A 14,273-nucleotide genomic window follows, 5' to 3' on the forward strand; every position below is an offset into this window, starting at 1 on the left:
TCATTGTAGAGATACGGAAAAGAGTAACTTTTGACAAAATGACATGACATAAAGGGCTTAATGTCTATGCCAATTGATACTGTCATATATATTTTAAAAAGATTGTCAGTAGTAGATGGGGCGCCTGGGTGGCTCAGTCAGTTAAGTGTCTAACTCTCGATTTCCACTCAGGTCATGATCTCAGGGTCATGAGATCCATGTCAGGCTCTGTGCTGAGAATGGAGCCTGCTTAAGATTCTCTCTCTCCCTCTTTCCCTCCCCTGCTCTCTTTCTCTTTCTCTTAAAAAAAAACATCATCAATAGTAGGTAAATAATTACTATATTTTTTTTCTAGTCACTCTAATTGAATTAAGATGAAAAGACTTCCTGAAAACGTCAAGTTTAGATTATTGAAGCTATTGTAATGATATTAAGAGAGGGGAGTTAGTCTATCTTTCTTGAAAAATTAAGACAAATGTTTTAAAAGGGATTAATAAGAACTGAATAGATGTTTGAATGTTAATGCTTATTTCCAATGCATGAATGTCCACTGTAGAGTTTCCTAATTTAACACACAAACTTTGAAGCCAAGTAATACACAAAGAAGAACATTTTTCTTCAGTGTCAAGTCCTGTCTAACTACCTTTTGATACTAAAGGCTGTGTCTGGTACAATCAGCCCCGCCTACTTCCTTAATCAAAATTGGAAATATATTAAAGAGCCTGGCCCTTTAAGAAGTATATTTGAATGTAGTCTGTTTCTGTTTTGTGTTTCCATTTTGGTGTCTGGTGCTTTTCCGTCTTGTGAACTTTGGGCTGCAGCTTCATCTAAATCCTATTGACTGTGACTGGTTTGCCTGCTGGGATTTTTGAATTCACCCTATTCCTATTTCCTCTTCTGGGTGATTTCTGGGTCTGATTTTGGACTCTATAAGCTCTAGCCAGGTGAGCCTGGATGAAACCATCCTCCAAGGCTTTTCCTCCTCAATTACAATAGCTGCAACACAGATGTTTGCAAGACCTAGGGGTATTATCTCAACATTCTCTGGGAGAAGATTAGGCCTTTTTATAAAGTTACCAATGTATGAGGGTTTTATGTTAAAAAGTAAGTCATGATGGGAGATTCAGTACCTTATAAAGACTATCTTATGTTTATTTAAAATTTTGTTATTGTTTAAATTTTAAATTACAGTGGAGGGAGATTTGTGTGGTGGTAGAGGTGAGGGAAAACAATATTTTCAATACTTTAGGTTCAGTCGTGCAAGCACCTAACCAAACCTAATGCCTTTGCCCTTTTCTTCTGATAAACCCCTTGGAATAGTCTTGATCAGATTAAAGATTGTTCAGCCCCCTTGGACTAGAATGCTCTTTCCATCCAGCAGTTAGATAATCTTATTATCCAGATGAGCTTTGTAAATCTCCCCAGATTGTTTCTGTAACTTCTTTCTCCCCAGCCTAGACTTCCCCAACAGCCTTGCAGCCATGGCCGTGCTGCCTGTCACTACATGATAAAAGCTAAGTTGAGAATGTAAGAGTTTTATTAATGACAAGCCTGCAAAATATAGGGTGAATCCTCTGTGCAAGGAATGCACTAACCTCATGGAGGAGGGTATAGCAGTATGCACTGAGATAGCATTCCATTTCAGATTCTTTAAGTCATATCATAAAAGTCCACCGAATTGTCCCTGGGGGCATGTCTTTGGGAGTTAAGAAAACAACTCTGTAATTCTGGAAGAATCAAAGTTCAGGTGTTATCATATGATACTTTTTAGATATTAGGGGAGGGCAGTGAAAAGAGCATGATAAGTGGATTACATAAACAAATTGACCTGAGTGTATTATAATTCATAGATAGAACTAAGAAGGGAGCACAGGGTTTAAAATCCCTTAAAGTGCCTTAAAATAAAATATCAAGATATAATTATGTCAAATAAGCTAAAATGCACTTAAAAATCTAAGTTGACACATAACGACGGGTTTGCAGGTAGGAATTAGAATAAATGTTGCACATTAAGTAATGTAAAGGACTTCACATAGAACTCGGAAGCAGCTAATGCAGTATTTCAGTATTTCTCTAACTGAATGTTTAGTATATTCCCAAAAGTAAAGACCAGAAAACCAGAATCTATCAAAGTTCCTATGATGTCCATATGCTAATGCACTTTTCCCTTTAAGTATAAATTTTTTTCTGTCCTAAAGAAGGCACAAAGTTTTTAAATACCATGTATTAGTCTTTTGAAAAACAGGCAGTTTGACCAAAAATATTGCATTTACTTCAAGACTACTATTCATTTACCATTCAATTTTTCTTCTTCTTTCCCCATCATATCATATAATGAGTTTGAGAACTATCTTTAAAAAAAAATTTTTTTTTTTTTTTTTTTTTTTTTTCACTTTTGGACTCTATCAGTGCTTCACAGCTTAGGTAATATAAGTTTCTTGTATGTCATACTTAGCAAGATCATGTCAAAGAAAGGCATAATTAAAGAAAACAATCTAAGTTGATTTCTTTATAGTTGCATTTTCTTAATTTTATGATAGTTCTAAATAATTTTGAATAGTACCACATTTTTAACTCTCTAAAATTTTAAAGAAATAATATAAAAAGTGTCCATGTACAAAATCATTGAAAAATTACTGAAATTATAAGAAAAAAATAAGCCATTTTTTTATTTCAATGTTTGTGTTTCTTTCTCTCAGAACTCCCAATTTATCTTATTATAATATTTTGTTATTGTGATAATAATTTAAAAACCCGTAATTATTAGATGATTACTATACATCAGGTCATGTACTATATGCTTTATATTCCTAATAATTTACATCCTTACAAAATCCATAAAGTTTGTATGATTTTCTTCACTTTACGAATGAGGGAATAATGTCTTAAAAGCTTAAGAAACTTGACAAAGTCATAAACTTGTAACCGTTAGAGCTAGAAATTAAACCCAGGTATTATCCCAGAATCCATGCTTTATCTACTAAACAATTTATTCATTGTACCATAAGATACTATTCCCATTTTTTTTGTTTTGTTTTGTTTTTAAGGAATCTAATCAATCATTCAGTTCTGAAAAGACTGTATAAACTCCTATTTTTTTGATGTTTCCGTGTAATGACACAATTTTACGGAGGTGACGTTTTATGTAATATCAGTGTATCAAACCTGATTAGAGAGAAATAACGTTTATCTATGAGTCTCCTGTAAATCTTCTAACCCATAGAATTCTATTTCAATGCTAAAATTATTTTGGTATAGGAGACTTCAAATTATATCAGGCAAGTACATCTTTGCTTTAAGAGGGCTTGATGTCCTAGAAGGAAAAATAAAATGAAAAATAAACTCATTCAAAATGGATTCTAAATTATGTTTTAGCATTTGCATCGCCAGACATCTGATAGATATGTAATAAATACTAAATTAATAAATACATTAATTTAAATGATTCCTACATAGAGACTTTTTACCTTTGATCATTTATGAATTTTTGGTTTTGAGTCACATTTTTTTTTTTGTAAGTGAAACAGAGCCAGCTCCTGGTTATTTAACCAGATTGAATGTTGGGAGTAGGACTGGAGGCAGCTGGGTTTAGAAATAAACAGAGCTCTCAATTTTTGGCATCTCTTAACATCCTGGCTCTGCTTTTTGCTGTGTTCTACTTCAGTCTCTGGCTTTGCATGGTAACAACATGGCAACAACAGTTGAGACACCCAACATCGTTCAGATTTTAGTCCAAAGGCAGCTACTACTTTCTTCTTTCCCAGAATCTACAGCAGAAGGCTCATGGTATAGTTTTGGTTCTGGTAGGGTAAATTAACACCAATGAACCGATCATGGTGGTTAACAAAATGGTAGTCCTGAACTAAGTATAAGTGAATTCCAATATGGTTTCATGAAAAATAATTAGATGCCAGTTGAGAAAAACAGCAGTTATCTGCTATAGCTTTAGGAATAACATATATGGATTCATTAATTTGGGGATTATAAATATAAACTTTTTAAGTTTTTATTTTTTATATTAAAATATACTATATTATTAGTTTCAGAAGTAGAATTTAGTGATTCTTCAGTTGCATACAACACCCAGTGCTCATTACTTCAAATGCCTTCCTTAATTCCCATCACCCAGTTACCTTATCCCCCTCCCTCCCTCCCTCCAGTAACTCTCAGTTTGTTTCCTGTAGTTAGGAGTCTCTTATGGTTTGTCTCCCTCTTTGTTTTAATCTTATTTTTTCTTCCCTTCCCCTATGTTCATCTGTTTTGTTTAAGTTCCACATATGAGTGAAATCATATGGTATTTGTCTTTCTCTGACTGACTTATTTCATTTACCATTATATTCTCTAGATCCATCCATGTTGTTGAAAACGGCAAGATTTCATTCTTTTTGATGACTGAGTAATATTCCATTATATATGTATATATGCATGGTATATGTATATATGCATGGTATATGTATATATGCATGGTATCTATATTTATCTATATTTATCTATATTTATCTATATTTATCTATATTTATCTCTCTCTGTCTGTCTGTATCACATCTTCTTTATCCATTCATCCCTTGATTGATATCTGGGCTCTTTCCATATTTTGGCTGTTGTAGATATTACTGCTGTAAACATTGGGGTGCATGTGCCCCGTCAAATCACTATTTTTGTATCCTTTGGATAAATACCTAGTCGTGCAATTGCTGGGTTGTAGGGTAGTTCTATTTTTAACTTTTTGAGGAACTGCCATACTGTTTTCTAGAGTGGCTGCACCAGTTTGCATTCTCATCAACAGTGCAAGGAGGTTCTCCTTTCTCCACATTCTCACCAAAACCTGTTGTTTCCTGTGTTGTTAATTTTAGGCTCTGACTGGTGTGAGGTGGTATCTCATTGTGGTTTTAATTTGTATTTCCCTGATGCCAAGTTGTTCACACACAGTACTGGAAGTTCTAGCCTCAGCAATCAGACAACAAAAAGAAATAAAAGACATCCACATCATCAAAGAAGAATTCATACTCTCACTGAGATGACATGATAATTTTCAATTTTTTAAACACCTAGTTCTTATTAATCTCAGGAAATTATGTGTTCATATGAAAGAGAAAAAATTATCTTAAAATGCATTAATTTGGTAAATCATCAAGTTATACAAACTATCTTCTACCATGCTTTGATAAGTTATTTTAAAGAATCTTAACTTATCCTGGTGTCCTAATTTAATGAAGAGTGTGCAGTGTATGCATCTTCTTTATTGTAACTACACTTCTTGTGATTCTGATTTTATGTTATCTTTTTACTTCATACACAGGAATTTCTATATCAATTCACAGTGGGTACCAGAATATGAATTTGTGGGAACTCAGTGAAATAGAACCCGATCAGTTTAAATTTCTTTTAAGTATTTCTGTCTGGCTTTAATAACATACAATTAATATAAAAAACCATTTAGCTTTTATCAGTTAGTCAAGATCTGTTGGCCTAGTTTCAAAAGTTGGTCTCCTGGGCATAATGGACATAATTGAAACTCCTGTTAAGTTTTTCCATTTTAATGAAAATATAAAATGACTTGTGGAGTAGCATGGTAAATTTGCATCCCAGATCTCAGAGGGCTAGGCTATGATTTCATTCTGCTATCTTCTACTATTTTGTTCTCAACATTTATAAAATTTATTAAAATGATTTCAGTCTAGTCCTTTGGCTTTGTTTTCAGATCATTGCTTTCTAGGATGACTTGGGCTTTTATTTTCATAATTTTCTCTTTATAATTGAAAGCTACAAAAGGGCATCATTGTCAATGGAAAACAAAAAGCATACTGATTAATTCTCTGTGTGTATGTGTGTGTTTTTCTTAGTTTCAAAGCAATGTTTGAAACTACAAAGAGCTATGGATTTTAAAAAGTTCTGATTATTAGTTTTAGAATATAAGTGCAATTCTTTTTAAAAGTAGTTTTAATATTTTCTGGCAGATAAAATTGAATACAGTTGAAAGTACACTTTAATATTTGGGGTGTGCCTTTAGAATAAAATGATAGTTACTCATACATTTATTTGGAAATTATAAAGCTTTATTCTTTAATAAATATATCCAATGTTTATTGTACCCCTGAAATCAAACATGTACAGCCCTGAGTGAGCTATGTACGTCTTATTTGATGTTCAGAATATGCTTGCAGAGAATTTAACAGTGTCTCATTTTACAGAAACTAAGTTTTCATGTAAGTAGCTCACATAAGGTTACATAAACATTGGCGTCAGAATTCAAATTTATGATATGGAATCTAAAGCCTGCTTTTAAATCTGTATTGACCCATATTACCCCCAAATGTTCCAAAATCTAAACCTCTGAGTATTTTTTTGTGTGTGAAAAATATATATAAACTACAATATATGAACAGTATTTTTAGGTAGTATAGACATTTATAAGGAGAAATGTTATGATTTAAAATGGATGATTTTAGAAATAAACTTGTTAGTAGAGGGAAAGAAACTAACGAAAACTTAGGCCCTATAAAAGGGAAAATTGAGGAGATATAATTCTAATATTTTAATTAGGATACAAAGCCACAACTGTTCTGAAGAGTTTACTGCACAATATCTATTAAATATCAAGATTTTTGTTTTTAATATTTAAGTTTTATTATTTCTGCAGTAAGAGAAAAACAATGATACAAAAGAGAAATAGAAATAATTAAACTTTAAGAGGTTTAACTCTGTGTCAAGCACTACCATAGGCATTTCACATCACATGTATTAACTTTTAATATTTATAGCAACACTATAAGATAGTTAATATTATCATACTCATTTCTACATGAAGAAAGTGACAGCTGAAGAGGCTTACTAAGTTAACTAGGTCCTAGAGTTAAGTGAGTAGCAGAGATAGAATTTAAACCTGGGTAGCCTGATCTATAGTTAGATGTATTAGCCATTATCGTATATTGCTTTATTGAAAGAGTAAGGGCTGATACTTTGAAAAGTCACCAAAATATAAGGATTGAAGTACATTTTTTTTTTTTTTACTACAGTGTTAAACATGTTGAAGTTTCCCAGGTTATCTCATGTGTATAACACGTCTCTTCCATTTTGTCCCCATAAAAACAAAATGAAACAGAAGATAGATTATTCAGCATTCATTTTATGTTAGTGATTCAGTTCTATTATTCTCGTCACCTGAAGAGAAATTCTTTTTTTTTTTTAAAGAAATCTTTTTTTTTTTTTAAAGATTTTATTTATTTATTTGACAGAGATAGAGACAGCCAGCGAGAGAGGGAACACAAGCAGGGGGAGTGGGAGAGGAAGAAGCAGGCTCACAGCGGAGGAGCCTGATGTGGGGCTCGATCTGGTAACGCCGGAATCACGCCCTGAGCCGAAGGCAGACGCTTAACTGCTGTGCCACCCAGGCGCCCCTGAAGAGAAATTCTTGACTGAGGATAGAGCTCTACACATATAACTCATTAAAACTGATTTCATATTTTCTTCTAATATGTGTCAGTTACATGTAGTGATAATACCCTATTTCCAGATATGGTTACATAGACTTTTTCCTAGACACTTTCCCCACTGATAAATGCATCTTTCTTTTACTCATTTTATTTGGCTTCCGTGCACAAGAATTATGTGATTCATGCGTTTCCTTAGGCACGTTTATGTTGTCATTCAGACATCTTGGTTTATTCCCTACTTCCTTATCTGAAAAAAGTAACAAATTATTATACTTTCAAATGTAAGGAAGTAAATGACATCTTGGTGCTTTGGAAGCTAATAAAAGATGGTGAGGATTTTTGAATGAGTTAACATCTTGTAAAATAATACATTTTAAATATATGTTACACTTCTATAGTAAAATATTTTTACTATGGTAAAATATTGCCTACTTGATAGTAAAAAAGAACACAAATAATGAAGATTAATGCTTTTTCTCTTCTGCCAAATTTCTTCTAAAAATTTCCTTGTTCTCCATTTTAGCACCTGGAATAACACCTGGAACACAGTATGTACTCAGTAAGCATTAAAACAACAAAACAAAACAAAAAACAAAAATACTTAAACTGATTTAACTCTATGATTTAAAAACCTTTTCTCATTAACTGAAATATAATTCCACTTTATGGCTTGATTGCTCTTTCTGTTTTAGCTATATTTTTTCCCTTTGGATAGAAAATTAATAAAAAGTGATTTTTGTGTCAAAAAAAGCCTTTCAGCAAACACAGTAAAAATAAACCAAGTAGATAATGATCTACCATTTTATGAAACACATTTTCCAGAGATAAAGGAAACCCCTCTTGCACAAATCTCTATGCCATTATGTCCCAAGTGTGGAATCAGTATCTTGGATTATAGCAGAGATGACATGGCTGCTTTAGATTTAAGAAATATTGATTAGCAGAGTGAGATTATAATTTCCTTTAACAATATCTAACATTTCTTCTGATCTATCGTTTTTTCAGATTAAATCTTGGTATGGAGATTATAGGTCATTAACACCTTAACACATTTAATCTTCTACTTTAACAAAGAGAGTGGAGGCACTAGATTAATACACTTACCAGGCAGTAGTCCCTATTTAAAATTTAATAATACTGCTTTGTTCTCATGATATTTGTATTTGATGATTATGTTCTATTTATTGGAAGCTCCTCTTGTTTTGCTTTCATGGTACTGAAATGAATTTCCTCTTTAAATACATATAAGTAAAAATGCAGTTTATTTTAAGAAATGCAAAAGTAAATAATAGTGATTCAACGATATGGTGTTTGAAGGAGATGTATGAAAGATTTAAGTCTGGGAGAGTGACACATATTAATAGAATAATCAGCATAATAATTATGACATGTAAGTATCTATATTCTACAGCATAATAATAATGATTTCTTTCAATTACTGATGAGTAAATAGAAAGTAACAGTAAAGTAACAGCATATGTATGGTATTGAACATAGCTATAAGTGAAATAGAATACTGAAATTGAATAGGATTGAATACAAAAAAGATTTACTGGAAAATAGTGACATATTTTATATACTTATAAAATTTCAAGTTTTTAAAAAAGTACTTGCTTTTAAATCACAAATCTAAGAGCCCACGAAAGGAAGGAAGGAAGGAAGGAAGGAAGGAAGGAAGGAAGGAAGGAAGGAAGGAAGGAAGGGTAAAAAAAAAAACAAACAAACAAGGAAAAAGAGATACTAAATGGGATTTAGATTTAATTGAATGACAGTATAGTTACTACCCAGAGAAAACAACTTTAAATGTGATCACAAGAACACTAGGAAAAAGGTATTTGTTTATAACTTAAATTAATATTGAGGGTTGAAATTGTTGTGCTCAAAATAAATGAATTATAAAGATAAAAATATTAAATATTTGATATAATTATTCAATGGGAAGAGGTCTCATGTAACTAGACAGACTTCTTAAGTGCTTGTGGGCAATAAGTATGTGTGAAATTAAATAAAAAATATTAATGAATAACATAGCCTCTCTGAGGCTTGAAAAGACATCAACTTAAGTTGTTAAAATACTGTAAATACTATATTCCTGGCAGTTATTAATTTTCTTATTATTTCCTGGGATTTTTGAAAATCTTTATTGACAAAATGATTATCTTAAAATGCAAATTATTTTCAATGAATGATTCTTGATGAAGATAGAGTAGTATAATGAATTGGACTTTTGTTCTCTAATTGATAGAATCTGTTCATTTCTCCCTGCCACAAGTGCCAGGCAACTACTGATCTTTTTACTGTTTCCATAATTTTGCCTTTTCCAGAATGTCATCTAGTTGGAATCATATAGTATGTAGTCTTTTCAGATTAGTTTCTTTCATTTAGCAATATGTGTTTAAGATTCCTGCATGTTATATCAGGAATTCATAGCTCATTTTTTTATTACTAAATAATGTTCCATCGTATGGAAGTATCACAGTTTGTTTATTCTTTCCTCTATTGAAAAACATCTTGGTTGATTCCAAGTTTTGGCAATTTTGAATAAAGCTTCTATAAAGATCTGTGTGCAGATTTTTGTATGGACATAAGTTTTCAACTCATTTGAGTAAATACCAATTTAAGTGCTATCATTGGATCACATGGTAAGGCTAAGCTTAATTTTGTAAAAAACAAAAAAACAAAAAAACCCCACCAAATTGTCTTCAAAAGTGGCTGTACCATTTTGTATGCATAGTAGCATCTACCTGTTTGTCTCTCCAATCTTGGAGGCAGTGATTGTCTTGTGACCTCACTTTTCTGATGTCTTTAAGAAGAGTTGTTGATTTACAGTTTGCTCAGTGTTTCCCTTGAGAGGAGAATGACAACCTCCAGGGTACTGAATGGGAAGTCATGAGTTAAAGTTTTGAAATATAAATTTACAGTATTCTTTTTGTTTTGAATCCTATCATTTAGCTGTTCAAAATGGGTTTGCATTTTTTTGGGGGGGATATACATTTCTGTAATAAAATATACTACAAAAGAAATTAGATCTGAATCTACCAGTTTGCATTTTTGTGAAATGTTCAGATTTTTTCCATTACAATGGAAAATTAAACATACAAATTACACACTGAAGTTTGTTGTTATAATGACCTTGAAAGATGAAAGCATGTAAGTATTGTTATTTTTATAAATTTTAAAATTTGTTTGAAGCCTAAAATATTAGAGTTCCTCTTTTAAATATTATCTAAATGCCTTTTCTGGCAGAAGCAGGAAAGGATTATTAACTGATATACAGCAATAGGAAACAGCTGTTACCAGAGGAAAATGCCCTATAGATAACATTTATGGACATTCTTCTTACAGTGGAAGAAAGGCTTAATTTGTTTATTTTCACATTTACTGTTCAATTTGAGCCTTTTGCAATTTAAAATTTTAACTATAGGACATGGATAGTATAAACATTGACAAATACATGAAGGTCAGTTTGAGATTTAGGATAGTTGAAAAATATAAATAATACGAATAAATATAGAAGTATAAATTGCTTTGTAAATTCAAAACTTAATATTATTGCCATTTAAAAAATATTTTATGGTATTATGCCACAATAGGCTACTTTGTTAATAGTGTTGCAATAGTTGATTTCAACAACATCAAAAAGAATTGCATTGGTAGAGAACAAACGAATAAGATTTAGCCTTAAACCTGATGTTATTGTTTTATGTGGGAAACAAAATAAGCTATATGTAAGATGTGTTTGTGAAATTAAATAATTATTACTAAAGCATAAAAATGCCAATGTTCAAAGCCATGGGATTTTGAGGGACTTTAATCTGGATTTTGCATGCATGCACTTGTTTATACTCCAACCTGTTTTAAATAAGTTTTAAAGCAATTTGTCATGGTAAAGATTGCTTTAGATGGATCTGAGGTGAAGTGTCCTCTGGTCGTTTACTTACCTGTGCTGAATTGAAGACAGAGAATTCATAAGATAGGGAATATCTTTCCTGATACCATCTATACAATATTCTTTTGTTCTCATCACCAGGCTATTTTAGAACTATATATCATGATAAACAGTACTGAGTTTACTTCACATTTTCTTCGTCGCATAAATATACAAGTAGAAGTATGGCTGGGAGGTTGCTAGACTGTCACTGTAATTCTAATGCTTGTTAGCTGAAAGAATACTAATTTCTTAATGTATTTTGATTAAAAAGATCCTTAAGCTTTGAATTCCTTTCCTTGGTAAGCTTTTGTATATTTGAGATGAGTAAAGACTGTTTTTGTTTAAAATTCTTTTGAGTGCTAATTATTGGTTTGTTGAGGTATAAAACAGATTCTGACATACGAATATTTACCTCAAAAATGAATGAATATTGTAACATATCATGAGAAGAGTTATGTTAACATTAAATTATGTTATTAAATCACTGGAGAAAATGAAATATGGGGATATTTTTGCCCTGTTGATCATCTTAGGTATTATTTTTAAAAATTTCAAATGCTCACAGGAAAAATATTAGAGGCACACGTATCCCAAATTATGTTTTACATTAATTTAAACATATGATATTGTATTAATGAGAGTTATTTTTTTCCCATTGTTTCAATTTATATGGAACATCATAGGGAACAAATTATAGGGAACAAATATGCATTTGTTCTGTTTTTGTTTCAAGTTGCTCTTCCTTTGAGTTTGCTAATATGAAGTTAATAATTTGGTGAGCCCTCTAACATATTCTACTGGAATTATTAATTACCCATAATACAAATGTTGACTATGTTCTGATTAGTTCAAATTCAGTGGGAAACACTGAAGTATCAATGGTATAAAATTGCCTTAAGACAATAGATATGACTTGATAAGAGCTATATAATGATTTATATACCTGAATACTTTTGATTTTCCTGTTAAGATTACCAATTCTTCTTCTTCTTTTTTTTTTTAATTTAACAATGTTGCTCATTTTATCATGGTCTTAGAAAGTTTTACTTTATTTATTTATTTAAGAGAGAGCACACATACACATGTACGAGTGGCGGGTGGGGAGAGGGGGCAGAGAGAGATGGAGAAAAAGAATCTTAAGCAGGCTTCATAGCCAGTGCCGAGTCCAAGCGGGGCTCGATCTCATGACCTAGAGATCATGACCTCAGCCCAAATCAAGAGTCAGACTTAACTGACTAAGCTACCCAGACGCCCCTGAAAGTGTTATTTTATGAAAGAAATATAGTATAATGATCATACACTGGTTATACAATTCCACATACAATGGTCATTGCTGATTTCTTAGACTGAATAATTGATGCCGTACATTAATAGTAACAGATACAATTGTCCTGTTATGAGAAATATAATGTGGGACAAGGGATTAACCACTTGAGAGGCAATTCACCTAAACTAACAAAATTTATTGAGAACCTACCATATGCCTAGTACTCTTCTGGCAATTGGAGACACAGGAGTGAACAAGGCATAAGGTTTCTGTGCACTCTTGGAGCTAGTATTTGGTGGGAAGATGGGAGGGTAGACTATAAATAAACAGTAATATACAATCAGGTAATATTAAGTGCTAGGTTGAAAAATTAAGTAGTGTGTGGAAAGACAGATGAAGCTATATCAAATAGGATAGTCAGGAAATTCTTCCTTAGAGACACGAATGAAGGGAGAGCAGGAGCCAATGTGAAGGTCTGGGAAGCAATAGCAAATGCAAAGGCAAACTCAGCATTTAATGGGAAATGGTAACAGACATGTATGATGACAAAGGCTGCTACCTATTAAAACTGTATGAGCATTGCATTGTTTAAGAATAGTTTTAAGAATAGTTTGTTTTCCTTTTTAAAGGTAAATTCACAGTAACTTGAGAAGCATTGCTGTGGTTAATAGTAGACAACAAAATTTAAAGCACTCAGGATCCCAGAGCTCAAAATTTGGTTGCGGGGGGAGTTACCCCTTAAAAAATGGTTAAGCAATCTTGTTCTGCTATAGTGAAATGATGAAAGTCAAAATAATTTTGATTTTGCTTTAGGAATTAACATGATGCTAATTATTGGTACATAATTTCATGTCCAGCAGTACACAGCAACAAGATTAGTAGTCATAATAGTACTAGCAGGGATTGTGGTGATAGTAGGGGTATTTTAGTGCTGGTAGACACACTTGAAGGAATACCATCTTTATGCTAGAAACAGTGCCAAGTGTGAATTGGCATGATCTATTTTATTTCCCCAAACTTGAAGATGGGTGCCGATATTATCCCCATTTACAAATGAGGATACTGAAGTTGGAGAGTTAAGTAACTCTCTTATGGTCACCGCATCAGAAAAAAATGTTCAGGGGGGAACTCAAACTCACTTGCATCTCTAATGCTAGTTTTAAGGGAAAGTATCATACATCATGATAAATTGTGCACAGGCATTGTGGAGTTTTTGATTTAAAATTGAAAGAGTACTTAGAAATTCTGAGTTTTAGAATTGAATATGCCATGCATTTGATGTGAGAGACACTTCTGTACCCTGCATCAACAAATAAACATGCCAATGCCATTTTTCTTTCAAATTTGTTGTGATAAACAAATGAGTAAATGTGCATAAAGACAAAATGAAAAATGATGGAAAATTTCTTTAAACTCAGTAGACATTAAGAGAATTCTTAAATGCTATTCACTGTGTTATGTGCTGAGAGTAAAAACAGGAATGGCTTAGGGACCAACCTTCAAGCAGCAAATAATAAAATAAATAAAATTGGGTTCCACACCAGTTCAAGGGAAAAAAATGGGTATCCCAGACAGTCATTCAGGTTTAAGAAATGCAGTGGATCTGTAATTTTTACCCATCAGGCACCCTCTTCTGGCAAGTGACTAATTTCTTCACTCCTTC

General features: G+C 32.2%; 1 protein-coding gene across 3 annotated transcripts in view; it reads left to right on the plus strand.

Moving 5' to 3' along the window:
* The window catches only part of CCSER1 (coiled-coil serine rich protein 1), a 1,292,599-nt gene that overhangs the window by 1,090,793 nt on the left and 187,533 nt on the right, over positions 1-14,273 (plus strand). Inside the window, exon 11 of one of the 3 annotated variants that reach the window (XM_057309745.1) lies at positions 7,936-8,109. The exons of the other annotated variants lie outside the window; for them this stretch is intronic. Within the exon in view, the coding sequence (XP_057165728.1) occupies positions 7,936-7,947 (12 nt within the window). The 3' untranslated portion in view covers positions 7,948-8,109. Of the gene's footprint in view, positions 1-7,935; positions 8,110-14,273 lie in introns of those variants that run through there. 3 annotated transcript variants of the gene reach the window in all.

The sequence above is a fragment of the Ursus arctos genome, unplaced genomic scaffold, assembly GCF_023065955.2.
Source record: "Ursus arctos isolate Adak ecotype North America unplaced genomic scaffold, UrsArc2.0 scaffold_9, whole genome shotgun sequence".
In the NCBI taxonomy this organism is placed as follows: Eukaryota; Metazoa; Chordata; class Mammalia; order Carnivora; family Ursidae; genus Ursus; species Ursus arctos.